General features: G+C 52.1%; 1 protein-coding gene across 2 annotated transcripts in view; it reads left to right on the top strand.

The window, feature by feature from the left end:
• ACAP1 (ArfGAP with coiled-coil, ankyrin repeat and PH domains 1) overlaps positions 1 to 16,557 on the top strand; it is a 417,361-nt gene that overhangs the window by 329,833 nt on the left and 70,971 nt on the right. The window contains exons 13-14 of one of the 2 annotated variants that reach the window (XM_075346776.1): positions 7,645 to 7,756; positions 7,837 to 8,018. The exons of the other annotated variant lie outside the window; for it this stretch is intronic. Coding sequence (XP_075202891.1) covers positions 7,645 to 7,756; positions 7,837 to 8,018 — 294 coding nt within the window. The remainder of the gene's footprint in view (positions 1 to 7,644; positions 7,757 to 7,836; positions 8,019 to 16,557) is intronic. 2 annotated transcript variants of the gene reach the window in all.

The following is a 16,557-nucleotide window of genomic DNA, read 5'->3' as shown; positions in this document are numbered from 1 at the left end:
TCATTTCCTAGAAGAACGTCTGCAGGGAGGCCGCTCATCACACCGACCACACATTGTTTTGCCCCAAAGCCATAATCCAGGGTCACACTCGCTCTTGGAATATATCTCTGGGTACCTCCTGCCAGTTCAATGGCAATTCCTGGTCCCTTTTGAATTGCTTGTGGTTGAATTACTCGGGGATCGGCTATGGTGAGGAAAGCCCCAGTGTCACGGAAGCCAACAACTTTTTGGCCATCCAGCACGACCTCCTGTAGATGTTTGTCCTGAAGATCAGAAGAACAGGTGGCTGGAGCTCGCACCCCATAGACTCCGGGTAGGGGAGCCAGGATATCTGAGTCACTTGGCAAGTCATCAGGCACAGAATCCAGCTCTTCTCCTGGTGAAGGTGTCTGTAGGTAATGAACAGGCAAAGGCGGTCTGTAGCTGTTCTGTCTACGAACACCTGGACATTGGAATTGCATGTGCCCAGGCTGCCCACATCCATAACATCTGCGCTCTGGGATTCTTCCTCCGCGTCGTATTCCCAAAGGTGGAGCATGAGTAATGCGAGGCACAGTCACACGAAGGTCCCCATGAGTTGACGGTCTAGGGTGATGGTGAACATTGGGGCCAGAAGGACCAGGGGCCACCAGCGTTGGGGGGTTGGTGTTTTTTTTCTCACTGGGTAGTAGTTTTTTCCACTGAGGCTTGATGGTGAGAGCCTCATCAGCTAGAGCTGCAGCTTCCTCCACAGTGGCTGGTCTCCTTTCACGCACCCATTCCCGGATCTCAGCGGGGCACTTGAAGTAAAACTGCTCTTTTAGGAGGACCTGGAGGACGGTCTCCAAGGTTAAGGCCTCCTCTGCCTCCAACCAACGATGCCACAGATGTTTGAGTTTGTGGGCATACATCTTGAAGGACACTTCCTCATCACATGCTAGAGTACGGAACTGAGTCCTGTAAGTGTCTGGCGTTACAGCATAATGTTCTAGAATAGTCTGTTTAATATCCGCATACTCACAGTTCCACCGAGGGTCCATAGCTCTATAGGCTGCAGCAGCTCCACCCTCTAAGAGCCCAACCAGATGCCGGACGCGCTCCCTTTCTGGGACTTCCATTAATCGACACTGATGCTCAAAGTCCTGGAAGAAGCCCTCAATGTCACCAGCAGCCTCATTAAACTGCTTGAAGTCTTTGCGGGACACTCTGGGAAGTTCCCTCATGATGGGTGCTGGGGTTACAGTCTGTCTGGAACCTCTCGCGGCTTCCACAGCGAGCTGCTTATCCAGCAATGCCATCTCCTCCATCCTGCGCTCCTTCTCTTCAGCTCCACGCATGGCCTCCCTCTTATCTTCTATGGTGGCCTCATCTCCAAGCAGTGCCATCTTTTCCTTGTACCACACAACCCATTGACTTTTTTGGGTATTCACCTCCGGCTCCCGTCTTTGCTCCCCTTGCTGTGGAAATTGCTCCTCGGTGCCATCTTGCAGGCAAGCGTGTTCCAATGCCTCAATTAGTTGCTCCTTAGAGAGTCCTTTGTAGCCGACACCTAATTCACGGGCCTTTGTTTGTAGACTCGCCACAGTCCAGTTCCTGTATCCTGAGGTTCTGGTTTCAGACGTCGATTGGCTGTTGTCCTCCATTTCTTCTGCTCTGATCCCGCCGCTGCCACCAGTTTGTGACGGGGTGTACATCAGAGCAAAGAGAGACAACAGGCCGAGGATGATCCAACAGGTTTACTAACAGGAATACAGGAACAGCACACGACAAGTCCAAATAAAACAGATTCGGGGGCACCTCCCGATAATCCAAAGTGCCAGATCACAACGTAATAGTCCTTTTCAGAGTCCCAGAAATCCCACACAATCCACTGGACGGCGAGGTCTGTCCGCAGATTCAGATCTCGCTCCCTTCCTCTTCAAAAACTCAACTCCCAACTGCATTTAGAAACAGGAGTGAATTGTTTGAGCTCGTGGGCCCGCCCCTCAAGGGTAGGGGTCTATGCAATGGTTGGGCCCACTAGAAGATTCTAGAAGGTTGGCTCCGAGATGTCTACAGGTTTGTGTAGTTGGCGTTATCCACTGCTTACGAAACAATGAGAAGTTCCCCTGGCTGTGTGGACAAGAGATAATTGCATTATGGGCCCAGAGACACAGGAGATGGGGGGAAGGTATGGTTACTTACATCCCAAGACATTTCAAAGTGTTCAGTAAGTACAACCAAAGGAAAGTGACATCACATCCTGACATAGTATACAGCAAATACAGTGAGAAGGTAAAATACATCATGACAGAGAGCTCCTCACCATTGTATCTCTACATGTACGGGGTCAGGAGAGCTCCTCACCATTGTATCTCTACATGTACGGGGTCAGGAGAGATCCTCACCATTGTATCTTTACATGTACAGGGTCAGGAGAGCTCCTCACCATTGTATCTCTACATGTACGGGGTCAGGAGAGCTCCTCTCCATATTATCTCTACATGTATGGAATCAGGAGAGCTCCTCACCATTGTATCTCTACATGTACGTGGTCAGCAGAGCTCCTCTCCATATTATCGCTACATGTACGGGGTCAGGAGAGCTCCTCACCATTGTATCTCTACATGTACGTGGTCAGCAGAGCTCCTCTCCATATTATCGCTACATGTACGGGGTCAGGAGAGCTCCTCACCATTGTATCTCTACATGTACGGAATCAGGAGAGCTCCTCACCATTGTATCTCTACATGTACGGGGTCAGGAGAGCTCCTCTCCATAATATCTCTACATGTACGGGGTCAGGAGAGCTCCTCCCCATATTATCTCTACATGTACAGGGTCAGGAGAGCTCCTCCCCATATTATCTCTACATGTACGGAATCAGGAGAGCTCCTCACCATTGTATCTCTACATGTACGGGGTCAGGAGAGCTCCTCACCATTGTATCTCTACATGTACGGGGTCAGGAGAGCTCCTCACCATTGTATCTCTATAAGTACGTGTAGCGCCCCTGAGTGTCAGGTGCCACAGGGTATAACAACATAAGCCCGCTTTACACGCTGCAATGTATCTTACAATGTGTCGGCGGGGTCACGTCGTAAGTGACGCACATCCGGAATCGTAAGGTACATTGTAGTGTGTGACAGCTACGTGCGATTGCGAATGAACGGTAAAATGTTCATCGCACGCACGTCGTACATTCCTCATGAATTGAACGTCAGATTGTTCATCGTACCCGGGGTAGCACACATCGCAGTGTGTGACACCCCGGGAACGATGAACAGATCTTACCTGCGTCCTGCGGCTCCCGGCCAGTAATGCGGAAGGAAGGAGGTGGGTGGGATGTTTACGTCCTGCTCAGCTCCGCCCCTCCGCTTCTATTGGCCGGCTGCCGCGTGATGTCGCTGTGACGCCGAACGTCCCTCCCACTCCAGGAAGTGGACGTTCGCCGCCCACATCGAGGTCGTATGGAAGGTAAGTACGTGTGACGGGGGTTAATCGTTTGTGTGGCACGTTCAACAAATTGAACGTGCCACACATACGATGGGGGCGTTGCAAATCGCATACGATATCGTATGCGAAATTGCAACGTGTAAAGCAGGCTTAAGACCAGTGCCGGTAAACACCACAAACACACACATCCACGCCCTTTTTCCCACACTGGGTAACAGGCTGGGTATGGATCTAATGGATGGCCATCTATTGGTCATGTACGGGGTCAGGAGAGCTCCTCACAATTGTATCTCTACATGTACGTGACTCCCCCCAGGGCTATGGGGTACTCTGTCCCAGGCTGTATATTTACGGGGAACAGTTCACTGGGTGGCTGTTGACCGGTTCTGTGACCCTGTAGGTCACTTGAAAGCGATTATGTACATGGGAATGATAATAAAGTTTTTGTCGTGACGCCACTTGTGGGTTGTGGCTATATGGATGGAGCCGCCGTTGCACAGTCTCTCTGGGGCTGATGTTAATGGTAGCCTGGATGTTGGGCCATCCGCAAGTAGAGCCTCGCCCCAGTGGATAGGTGATGGAGTTAGGCGCGGAAAGAAGGTAGGCTGCACAAGGGATTGCAGTGTAACTGGTTTCTTTACTCACAGCGTTGTTATGGCTGGCAACCCATAGAAGGCTGGTCCTGACCACTGGTCCCCTTAGTCACAGTGCCGGTGTGGTGACCTGGTGGTTTCTTTCCCCTACACCTGTCTCTGGTTGGTGGGTCCCCACTGCTTGGAGCGTCTGGGGGCCCCCTCCTGGTAGTCTCTCAGTCTTTAGTCCGTACGGCGGGCAATTTGAACCCTGTGGGGTCGGGGTTCCGTTCCGGTCCCTGGTTCTCCAGTCATTGCTGGTGCCCTGGACTTTACGGTCAGTGAGGTCCTGGATGGTCCCCTCACTGTGCAGATTTTATCAGGTCTGCCTGGAGCGTTTGCCTGACCTAGGGCTCTGTAGTTTGCCGGTGCTATGGTGTTGGCAGTACTTCACCATACTCCACCGGCAACCACACGCCTGGGCCCATAGGTTGTGACGCCCCTGACCTGGACAGGCACCACTGAGTACTGCACTCAGGCTGAGTGAGTACAAAACAGGTGATTCCAAAGGCTGACCAGGGTGTGGACACACAGACACTTAGTAACCAGGACACACACACAACTTAGAGGGGACCCCTGGGCAGAGCCAGGGAGGGAGGGGGCGTAGCCCTCGCATCCCAGCTAGTGGTGGGTAGTGAGACTGGGAGCTGCAGAGTGTGCAGTGGCAGCAAGAGGAGAGGAGTGGAGCAGCCACATCTGAGGTGTGGAGCAGAGGAACAGGACACACCCAGACCCTGTGTTACGGGGGGCTGTCTGATAATAAAACCCAAAGGAATATCAGACAGTCAGGGTCCACCGTGCAAAGACTCTGCTGCAGACTATGGCAGAGGATAAGGGGTATATAAGTGTGCCGCTGTAAATAGTAATAGCACAAGTGCAGAGTGCAATACCTCTGTTAAACTCACAGAGGAATATAATTAGAAAATAAAGCAATTCCTCCCTTACTTGGAGGGTGTGTGGTATGGTCTCTGTTAATGGTCACAGAGACAAAAGCAGTGAGTGTGAAATGGCACCTACCTAGGTCCGTTCCTCTAGCGGTGCCAGGAGACGGACAGCAACGTAAGCCGCACAAAGCTCCTACCTGCGTTCGCTCCACTAGTGTGCGAGGACACGAATCACTAGATATGGCACCTGCCTAGGTCCGCTCCACTAGTGGTGCAAAAGAGACGGACAGCAGCGTAAGCCGCACAAAGCTCCTACCTATGTTCGCTCCCCTAGTGTGCGAGGATACGAACAACTGCCAGACGCAGTATAAGGAACGTTACCCTATCGGCAACGTCCACCTACGAGTAGAATCACAAGGCCCAGCCGGACCATGTGCCTCAGGCACCTGCCTATGTCCGCTCCACTAAGAGGTAAAGATACGGACCGCAGCCGAAGCTGTAAGATATAAGAACGCTACCCTGCCGGTAGCGCTCACCTAGCATAGACAGAGAGATTCCTAGAGGGACGTGCACAGAGCGTCTACTCTCATGCATGAACCAAGAGGACTGAGCGCCGGGCGGCGTGCGTCAGGGTCTTATATAGACTCTGTGCCTCATCCAAGATGGAGGACACCAGAGCCACTCCGCTGCCAGAATGACAGCAATGACGTCACGCTGGCCTATCACCGAGCAAAGCGTCACAAGCACATGACCAGCGACCAATCGGCATAGAAGGTGTCAGAGACATGTGACCACGTGTCATAAGCACATGACCAGCGGCCAATCAGCTTAGAAGGTGTCAGAGACATGTGACCTCGTGTCAGCGATGATGTCACCCGCACATGTGCAATGGCTCCAAGATAGGACTTAGTCTCCAGCGCTTGCACATGTGCAGTAGCAAGAAATCCGAACATAGTCTCCAGTGCCACAGCAACCATAACACCCTGCACCTGTAGTGCCTGTTGACGAGGGAGAGCGGCTACCTAGTGGTGCTGCCTGAAATCCACCTAGTAAAGAGGTGGCTGTGTAAGGAGACTACCGGTAGACCAGGCCCGCACGGGGAAACAGGTCCCCAGAGCAGGAACCCATCTACTCGGCCTGCCAAAACCTGCTGGTGAGGGCGCTGAATGTGCCTCACCAACCTACACAGAGTCCACAGCATCAGCAGCAACGAGGGGGCCCATAAGTGGAACAGGGCAAAAAGCCATCTCTACATGGTCCACGCTGCCAGCAAACATGCCAGAAAGGGGAGAACTCCAGTTGCGACTTCCCTGGGTGATCCCGAAGCACTCCAAGTTGGGGGTCACCTCAAAACAAGAAGGGCTAGGAAGGCGAGTCAGCAGTCACCCCTGGATCAGCCTGAGGAATACCTGGTTCCACCTGGTTCATCATAGCATCGCCCAGGTGGACTCACCCATGCCATCTGAAAGTGAGTAAAAACCCTGAAAGACATTGCTGCTTGTGTGTGAGTTCTTCTGCGACCTGTGGTACTACACACTTACACTGAGCCCCTGGGGCCAGCCTTAAGGGGGCTTTACATGCTACGATATCGTTAATGTTTTGTCGTCGGGGTCAAGTTGTTAGTGACGCACATCCAGCGTCATTAACGATATCGCAGCGTGTGACACTGACCAAAGACCTTAAGCGACCTCAAAAATGGTGAAAATCGTTCACCATGGAGAGTTCGTCCCAACCTCAAAAATCAGTAAGGGTTGTTTATCCAGGTGGTTCATCGCTCATGCGGCAACACACATCGCTATGTGTGACACCGCAGGAGCGAGGAACGTCTCCTTACCTGCCGCTGGCCCCAATGCGGAAGGAAGGAGGTGGGCGGGATGTTACGTCCTGCTCATCTCCGCCCCTCCGCTTTGATTGGCCGGCCGCTTAGTGACGTTGCGGTGACGTCGCTGTGATGCCGAACATCCCTCCCCCTTGAAGGAGGGATTATTCGGCAGTCACAGCGACGCCGCCGACCAGGTAAGTATGTGTGACGCTGCCGTAGCGATAATGTTCGCTACGGCAGCGATCACAAACAATCGCATGCGCAACGGGGGCGGGTACTTACACGCTCACTATCTCTACAAATTGCTAGCGATATCGCTACCGTGTAAAGCCCCCTTTTCTCTCGGGAGGCCACAACAACTAACTGCATCTACCATCAGCCCAAGACGCTCCCTAAACTGCAGTGGCGGTCACCCCCTGACCACAATACCGAGAGTGGCGTCACTGATCCCATTGAAGTTAACCTGACCTACCTGTGGCCAGAAGTTTCCAAACACGTGAAGTCCCTGGAGACCCTGAGGCGACCTGAAGGTAACGGGGCTTTACAAGGTCAGCGCTACACTCCCCTGTCAGTGCGGTTACGTCCGTCTCCTCTCACTTCCACTTACTGACTATCTGTCCCCTCCTCCCTGGCTGTCATCTAGTGGACTGGATCAGTTCCACCCCTAGGTGGCCATCCATTGGGTCCAGTCCTTGGGGAAGGGAAAAACAGGGATTATTTATGTGTTTTGGTGTTACCAGCACTAGTCTTTTCGGTCCCTGGAAGTAGGCTCTGCATCTTTGATAGGATGCAGTACCTTGTAGCTCCTGATGGCTTCAGGGGCGCTACATACGGGGTCAGGAGAGCTCCTCAGCATTCTAGGGGGCTTACAGTCATGGCTCTTGTTTTCCAGGTCATGCATGCTCCAGGCAGAGTCGGAGCGTGTCTTGGACTTGTGGGTTAGTGCTGTTCAGAAGAGCATCACTACGGCCTACAGTGAAAATAAAAGGGACAGTGGGAGCCTGGTGAGTAACTACTACTGCGCCCCATGTTGAGGTGATGGACCACTGCTGGTCTGATATAACCTGATTGTTTGTTTTTGCAGAGATTATCCCGCTCGCCATCTGAGGCTCCAGCACAACAGAAGGGCAGTGCGATATGTGCTCAGGACACTGTGCTGAGAGTTCCTGGTAATGCCGTATGCTGTGACTGCCGCGCCGCCGAGCCGGAGTGGGCGAGTATCAACCTAGGGGTGACGCTGTGCATTGAGTGCAGTGGGATTCACAGGTAAGGATCTTCTGGGGATTCTCCCAGTACAGAAATAGAAAGTGTGAGGTACAAAAAAGGCGCCGTCAGGGCACAGAAGGGGCGTCGTCAGGGCACAGAAGGGGCGCCTGTAACAGTGTGTCCCTCCCCCGCCTTTGCTCATGGTGTAATAGTCTGTCTCTCCTTGACTGTCCTGTATGTACTACTGGTGGGGGAACAAAACAAAAGATCCAGGGGCATCTCCCGGTATTCCGATGCCAGGGAAAATATGGCAATGGTCCTTATGAGTTCCTTGAGTCCAACAGGGTGACCAACAAAACGCAATCCCACGTGGCCACTGATCTCCAGTCTGTGACAGTCCATATACAGGCTCTAGGATCCAGCCTCAGCAATGGATCCTAGTGCTTCTCCAGCCGAGATCCAACTAACTGAACTAACATGGGTCTCATTGTTCTCTCCTGGGATCAGCCCCTTAGGTGGGCAGAAGAGTCCAACTCCGCCTGGACACTTGATACATGAATGGACTTTAGACTCCTGGCTGTGTTCTGTTTACCAAGTTGTGGATTGGAGAAGTCCCATTCTGAGAAGAACAAACAATCCCCCACCAGTAGTACATACAGGACAGTCAAGGAGAGACAGACTATTACCCCATGAGCAAAAGCGGGGGAGGGACACACTGTTACAACCCCTTCCCCCCTCAATTTGTGTACGGACCAGTGACCTTAACAGGTCGCTTGTCAAGTACACGTAAACATGCCAACCCTGACTCAGGGCTCCTCTTGCCTGGACAATCCATCTGCATTTTGGTGTTGGCTCCAGTTTGTATCCTCCTTCACTTAAACTCTGCTTCCTGCACCCACAAATTGGTATTGTATATTTCCCACATCATTGCCTAGGAGAATGTCTGCAGGAAGGCCGCTCATCACACCAATCATGCATTATTTTGCCCCAAAGCCATAATCCAGGGTTACACTCGCTCTTGGAATGTATCTTTGAGTACCTCCAGCCAATTCAATGGCAATTCCTGGTCCCTTTTGCATTGCTTCTGGTTGAATTACTCAAGGGATCTGCTATGATGAGAAAAGCCGCCCCAGTGTCACAAAAGCCAACAACTTTTTGGCCATCCAGCACGACCTCCTGTAGATGTTTATGCTGAAGATCAGAAGAACGGGTGGCTGTGGCTCGCACCCCATAGACTCCTGGTAGGGAAGTCAAGATATCAGAGTCACTTGGCAAATCATCAGGGCCTTAATCCCGCTCTTCTCCTATTGAGGGTGTCTGTAGATAATGGACAGGCAAAGGTGGTCTGCAGCTGTTCTGCCTCCGAACACCTAGACAGTGAGCTTGCAGATGACCAGGCTGCCCACATCGATAACATCTGCACTGCGTCTCACTCCTTCCAGTTTGCCTTCTGGAGAAGTAGGTAGGAGACCTTGGTGACTGATATTGAGGTGCAGGTGCTGGAGGTGGTTGTCAATTTGAAGGATGACTCCGCTGGATAGATGGGTATGTGGCCCGCAGATGTCCGGGATGCCCACAGCTATAACATCTCCGCTCCTCTACTTTCTCTCCTTGTCACATTCCAGAAAATGTGGTAGAAACAAATGGAGGCACATTCACACTGGTATCCACATGAGGTGGTGATCTAGGTCGAGGAACATTGGGCACTGAAGGACAAGGAACCTCTGGTGTTGGGGAGCTGGTTATTTTTTCTCCCTCCACTAGCAGCTTCTTCCACTGAGGTTTGATAGTGAGCACCTCATCAGCTAGAGCAGCAGCTTGTTCCACTGTCTCTGGTCTCCTCTCGCACACCCATTCCCGGATCTCAGTAGGGCACTTAGCATAAAACTGTTCTTTCAGGATGACCTGGACGAAAGTCTCCCAAGTTAAGGCTCCCTCTCCCTCCAGCCAGCGATGGCATACTTGTTTCAGTCTGTGGGCATACATCTTGAAAGACACTTCCCCATCACAGGCTAACGTACGGAACAGAGTCCTATAAGTATCTGGGGTCACGGCATAATGTTCTAGAATTGTCTGTTTTATCTCCCCATACTCACAATTTCACTGAGGGTCCATAGCTCTATAGGCGTCGGCAGCTCCACCCTCCAAGAGGCCCACCAAGTGTCTGACTCGCTCTCTTTCTGGGACTTCCATTAATCGGCACTGATGCTCAAAGTCCTGGTAGAAGCCCTCAATGTCACCTGCAGCTTCATTAAATGGCTTAAAGTCCTTGCGGGACACTCTGGAGAATTCCCTCATAGTTGGTGCTGTGGTTACAGTTTGTCTGGAGCCTCTAGCTGCTTCCACAGCAAATCTCCTCTCCAGCAATGCTGCCCTCTCTTGAGCTCTGCGAATAGCATCCCTCTTATCTTCTATGGTGGCCTCATCTCCAAGTAGTGCCATCTCCTCCACATACCACACAACCCATTGACTTTTTTGGGTATTTACCTCCAGCTCTAGTCTTTCCTCCCCTTGCTGTGGAAATTGTTCCTCGGTATCATCTTGCAGGCAAGCGTTTTCCAATGCCTCAATTAGTTGCTCCTTAGAGAGTCCTTTGTAGCCAACTCTTAATTCACGGGCCTTTGTTTGTAGGCTCACCACAGTCCAGTTCCTGTATCCTGAGGTTCTGATCCCAGATGTTAATGGGCCGTTGTCCTCCATTCTTTCTGCTCTGATCCCACTGCTGCCAAACAGTTTGTGACGGGGTATGCGGCAGAGCAGTAAGGGACGCCAGGCCAAGGAACAATCCAAAGGGCTTTATTGGAGCCACAAAGGTAAAGCACCAAACATAAATATAGATCCTTAAAGTCTGCAAGGAGTCCACAACAAAACAAAAGCTCCAGGGGCACCTCCCGGTATTCCGATGCCAGGGAAAATATGGCAATGGTCCTTATGAGTTCCTTGAGTCCAACAGGGTGAACAACAAAACGCAATCCCACGTGGCCACTGATCTCCAGTCTGTGACAGTCCATACACAGGCTCTAGGATCCAGCCTCAGCAATAGATCCTAGTCCTTCTCCAGCCGAGATCCAACTAACTGAACTAACATGGGTCTCATTGTTCTTCTCTCCTGGGATCAGCCCGTTAGGTGGGCAGAAGAGCCCAACTCCGCCTGGACACTTGATACATGAATGGACTTTAGACTCCTGGCTCTGTTCTGTTTACCAAGTTGTGGATTGGAGAAGTCCCATGCTGAGAAGAACAAACAATCCCCCACCAGTAGTACATACAGGACTCTCAAGGAGAGACAGACTATTACAACATGAGCAAAGGCGGAGAGGGACACACTGTTACAAAGGTACAAAAACATTTCTTAGGACCCTGAAGACGTCTTCAAGAAGGGTTTAGATTTGACACAACAATGACGTTACCGAGAACTAGACGTTCCTCAAAAATATATAATACAAAAACAAAATTGGTCCAGGAGTTTGCAAGAGGTGACAGCAACATTTAAGGAGCTGCAGGGATTTCTGCCAGTCCTGTCTTTGTAATACATGTGAAAACGATCTTTTGTATTTTTCATTGGGGGCAAGATGGAAGCCTTTTCTAGCAAAGATCTAGGCCAGCTGTGTGCTGCAAAAAAACCTCTATAACATGGGCCAGAATTGTAGGGAAAGTGAGACCAAGGGGGAGGCAACACTGCACATCCCCAGAAGATCCCCATCCCCACAGTGAGGCATGTTGGGGGCAGCATTGTGTACAGGGGCCGATTATCAGCAGCTATATCTGGGGCTTTAGTCAAATTGGAGGAGATTATGAACAGAATAAATATCAGTTGCATTTTCATGAAAACTTTCCAGCGTCTACCAGAAAGCTGAAGATAAAGAGGAATGTCACCTTCCACCACAGCAATGACCCTGAGCGGACTCCAAATCAACAAAAGATAATCGTTTCTCCAGAAAAAGATGGAAGTCCTGGAACGGCGGAGCCCGGACTTGAGTACAAGGAACATCTGTGTTCACCTGAGGAGGGCATTGTACCCAGGAGACCCCGCAATCTGAGAGTAGGGGAGGAGGGGGCAGAGATCGGTGATCCTAGAGGTGATAGACCCCAACCCACAAAGACTGAACCTGCCAGGAATTCACAGGGGACTCTGGTGATCTGAGGAGGGCACTGTATACAGGAGACACCTGCAATCTGACAGCAGGGGAGGAGGGGGCAGAGATCAGTTATCCTAGAGGTGATAGACCCTGATCCGCGCTTTGTCTCTGCCCTTCATGCATAATCTAGGCACTGTAAAGCCACACGTCCGCCACATTCACCATCTCCAGCATTGCAGTACGTTCTTAATTGATTGCACACGGCCATCTTCTCTTCCATACACTGTCCACTATTGGGGCACAACAGACCGCAGTGTGGGGTCACGTCCTTCCCTCTAATCCTCTCTGCAGTGTGGGGTCTCATCCTTCCCTCTAATCCTCTCTGCAGTGTGGGGTCTCATCCTTCCCTCTAATCCTCTCTGCAGTGTGGGGTCTCGTCCTTCCCTCTAATCCTCTCTGCAGTGTGGGGTCACATCCTTCCCTCTAATCCTCTCTGCAGTGTGGGGTCACATCCTTCCCTCTAATCCTCTCTGCAGTATGGGGTCACTGTGACGGGGTGTACATCAGAGCAAAGAGAGACAACAGGCCGAGGATGATCCAACAGGTTTACTAACAGGAATACAGGAACAGCACATGACAAGTCCAAATAAAACAGATTCGGGGGCACCTCCCGATAATCCAAAGTGCCAGATCACGACGAAATAGTGCTCTTCAGAGTCCCAGAAATCCCACACAATCCACTGGACGGCGAGATCTGTCCGCAGAATCAGATCTCGCTCCCTTCCTCATCAAAACTCAGCTCCCAACTGCATTTAGAAACAGGAGTGTATTGTCTGAGCTCGTGGGCCCGCCCCTCAAGGGTAGGGGTCTATGCAATGGTTGGGCCCACTAGAAGATTCTAGAAGGTTGGCTCCGAGATGTGTACAGGTTTGTGTAGTTGGTGTTATCCACTGCTTACGAAACAATGAGAAGTTCCCCTGGCTGTGTGGACAAGAGATAATTGCATTATGGGCCCAGAGACACAGGAGATGGGGGGAAGGTATATTACAGCAAATACAGTGAGAAGGTAAAATACATCATGACAATTCCTTTCCCTCCCAACTTGTGTACGTACTAGGGACCTCTACAGGTCGCTGGTTAAGTACACGCAGGCATGGCTGACAGGACTCAAGGCTGCTCTTGCCTGGACAGTCCATCTGCATTTTGGTGTTGGCTGCCCCTTCTATACTGTATGGTAAAGTTATAGGGCTGCAGAGCCAGGCTCCATCGTAATAAGCGTCCATTGTCCCCAGAGACTCTGTTCAGCCAGGTGAGGGGATTGTGATCAGTAACCACAGTCACATCCTTCCCTCTAATCTCTGCAGTGTGGGGTCACGTCCTTCCCTCTAATCCTCTCTGCAGTGTGGGGTCACGTCCTTTCCTCTAATCCTCTCTGCAGTGTGGGGTCTCATCCTTCCCTCTAATCCTCTCTGCAGTGTGGGGTCACGTCCTTCCCTCTAATCCTCTCTACAGTGTGGGGTCACATCCTTCCCTCTAATCCTCTCTGCAGTGTGGGGTCACATCCTTCCCTCTAATCCTCTCTGCAGTGTGGGGTCTCATCCTTCCCTCTAATCCTCTCTGCAGTGTGGGGTCTTATCCTTCCCTCTAATCCTCTCTGCAGTGTGGGGTCACGTCCTTCCCTCTAATCCTCTCTGCAGTGTGGGGTCACATCCTTCCCTCTAATCCTCTCTGCAGTGTGGGGTCACATCCTTCCCTCTAATCCTCTCTGCAGTATGGGGTCACGTCCTTCCCTCTAATCTCTGCAGTGTGGGGTCACGTCCTTCCCTCCAATCCTCTCTGCAGTTTGGGGTCACATCCTTCCCTCTAATCCTCTCTGCAGTTTGGGGTCACGTCCTTCCCTCTAATCCTCTCCGCAATGTGGGGTCACTTCCTTCCCTCTAATCTCTGCAGTGTGGGGTCACGTCCTTCCCTCCAATCCTCTCTGCAGTTTGGGGTCACATCCTTCCCTCTAATCCTCTCTGCAGTGTGGGGTCACGTCCTTTCCTCTAATCCTCTCTGCAGTGTGGTGTCTCCTCCTTCCCTCTAATCCTCTCTGCAGTGTGGGGCCGCATCCTTCCCTCTAATCCTCTCTGCAGTGTGGGGTCACATCCTTCCCTCTAATCCTCTCTGCAGTGTGGGGTCACGTCCTTCCCTCTAATCTCTGCAGTGTGGGGTCACGTCCTTCCCTCCAATCCTCTCTGCAGTTTGGGGTCACATCCTTCCCTCTAATCCTCTCTGCAGTGTGGGGTCACATCCTTTCCTCTAATCCTCTCTGCAGTGTGGGGTCACGCCCTTCCCTCTAATCCTCTCTGCAGTGTGGGGTCACGTCCTTTCCTCTAATCCTCTCTGCAGTGTGGGGTCACGTCCTTTCCTCTAATCCTCTCTGCAGTGTGGGGCCGCATCCTTCCCTCTAATCCTCTCTGCAGTGTGGGGTCACATCCTTCCCTCTAATCCTCTCTGCAGTGTGGGGTCACGTCCTTCCCTCTAATCTCTGCAGTGTGGGGTCACGTCCTTCCCTCCAATCCTCTCTGCAGTTTGGGGTCACGTCCTTCCCTCTAGTCCTCTCTGCAGTGTGGGATCACGTCCTTTCCTCTAATCCTCTCTGCAGTGTGGGGTCTCATCCTTCCCTCTAATCCTCTCTGCAGTGTGGGGTCTCATCCTTCCCTCTAATCCTCTCTGCAGTGTGGGGTCACGTCCTTCCCTTTAATCCTCTCTGCAGTGTGGGGCCACATCCTTCCCTCTAATCCTCTCTGCAGTGTGGGGTCACATCCTTCCCTCTAATCCTCTCTGCAGTATAGGGTCACGTCCTTCCCTCCAATCTCTGCAGTGTGGGGTCACGTCCTTTCCTCTAATCCTCTCTGCAGTGTGGGGCCGCATCCTTCCCTCTAATCCTCTCTGCAGTGTGGGGTCACATCCTTCCCTCTAATCCTCTCTGCAGTGTGGGGTCACGTCCTTCCCTCTAATCTCTGCAGTGTGGGGTCACGTCCTTCCCTCCAATCCTCTCTGCAGTTTGGGGTCACATCTTTCCCTCTAATCCTCTCTGCAGTGTGGGGTCACGTCCTTTCCTCTAATCCTCTCTGCAGTGTGGGGTCTCATCCTTCCCTCTAATCCTCTCTGCAGTGTGGGGTCACGTCCTTCCCTCTAATCCTCTCTGCAGTGTGGGGTCACATCCTTCTCTCTAATCCTCTCTGCAGTGTGGGGTCACGTCCTTTCCTCTAATCCTCTCTGCAGTGTGGGGTCTCATCCTTCCCTCTAATCCTCTCTGCAGTGTGGGGTCACGCCCTTCCCTCTAATCCTCTCTGCAGTGTGGGGTCTCATCCTTCCCTCTAATCCTCTCTGCTGTGTGGGGTCACGTCCTTTCCTCTAATCCTCTCTGCAGTGTGGGGTCACGTCCTTTCCTCTAATCCTCTCTGCAGTGTGGGGCCGCATCCTTCCCTCTAATCCTCCCTGCAGTGTGGGGTCACATCCTTCCCTCTAATCCTCTCTGCAGTGTGGGGTCACGTCCTTCCCTCTAATTTCTGCAGTGTGGGGCCACGTCCTTCCCTCTAATCCTCTCTGCAGTGTGGGGCCGCATCCTTCCCTCTAATCCTCTCTGCAGTGTGGGGTCACATCCTTCCCTCTAATCCTCTCTGCAGTGTGGGGTCACGTCCTTCCCTCTAATCTCTGCAGTGTGGGGTCACGTCCTTCCCTCCAATCCTCTCTGCAGTTTGGGGTCACATCCTTCCCTCTAATCCTCTCTGCAGTGTGGGGTCACGTTCTTTCCTCTAATCCTCTCTGCAGTGTGGGGTCTCATCCTTCCCTCTAATCCTCTCTGCAGTGTTAGGTCACGTCCTTCCCTCTAAACCTCTCTGCAGTGTGGGGTCTCATCCTTCCCTCTAAATCCTCTCTGCAGTGTGGGGTCATGTCCTTCCCTCTAATCCTCTCTGCAGTGTGGGGTCACGTCCCTTCCTCTAATCCTCTCTGCAGTGTGGGGCTACATCCTTCCCTCTAATCCTCTCTGCAGTATGGGGTCACGTCCTTCCCTCTAATCTCTGCAGTGTGGGGTCACGTCCTTCCCTCTAATCCTCTCTGCAGTGTGGGGCCACGTCCTTCCCTCTAATCCTCTCTGCAGTGTGGGGTCACATCCTTCCCTCTAATCCTCTCTGCAGTGTGGGGTCACATCCTTCCCTCTAATCCTCTCTGCAGTATAGGGTCACGCCCTTCCCTCTAATCTCTGCAGTGTGGGGTCACGTCCTTTCCTCTAATCCTCTCTGCAGTGTGGGGCCGCATCCTTCCCTCTAATCCTCTCTGCAGTGTGGGGTCACATCCTTCCCTCTAATCCTCTCTGCAGTGTGGGGTCACGTCCTTCCCTCTAATCTCTGCAGTATGGGGCCACGTCCTTCCCTCCAATCCTCTCTGCAGTTTGGGGTCACATCCTTCCCTCTAATCCTCTCTGCAGTGTGGGGTCACGTCCTTTCCTCTAATCCTCTCTGCAGTGTGGG

This window comes from Anomaloglossus baeobatrachus, chromosome 4 (assembly GCF_048569485.1).
Source record: "Anomaloglossus baeobatrachus isolate aAnoBae1 chromosome 4, aAnoBae1.hap1, whole genome shotgun sequence".
Taxonomy (NCBI): Eukaryota; Metazoa; Chordata; class Amphibia; order Anura; family Aromobatidae; genus Anomaloglossus; species Anomaloglossus baeobatrachus.
The sequence above is the reverse complement of the archived record's forward strand: the minus strand, read 5'-3'. Positions and strand labels throughout refer to the sequence as shown.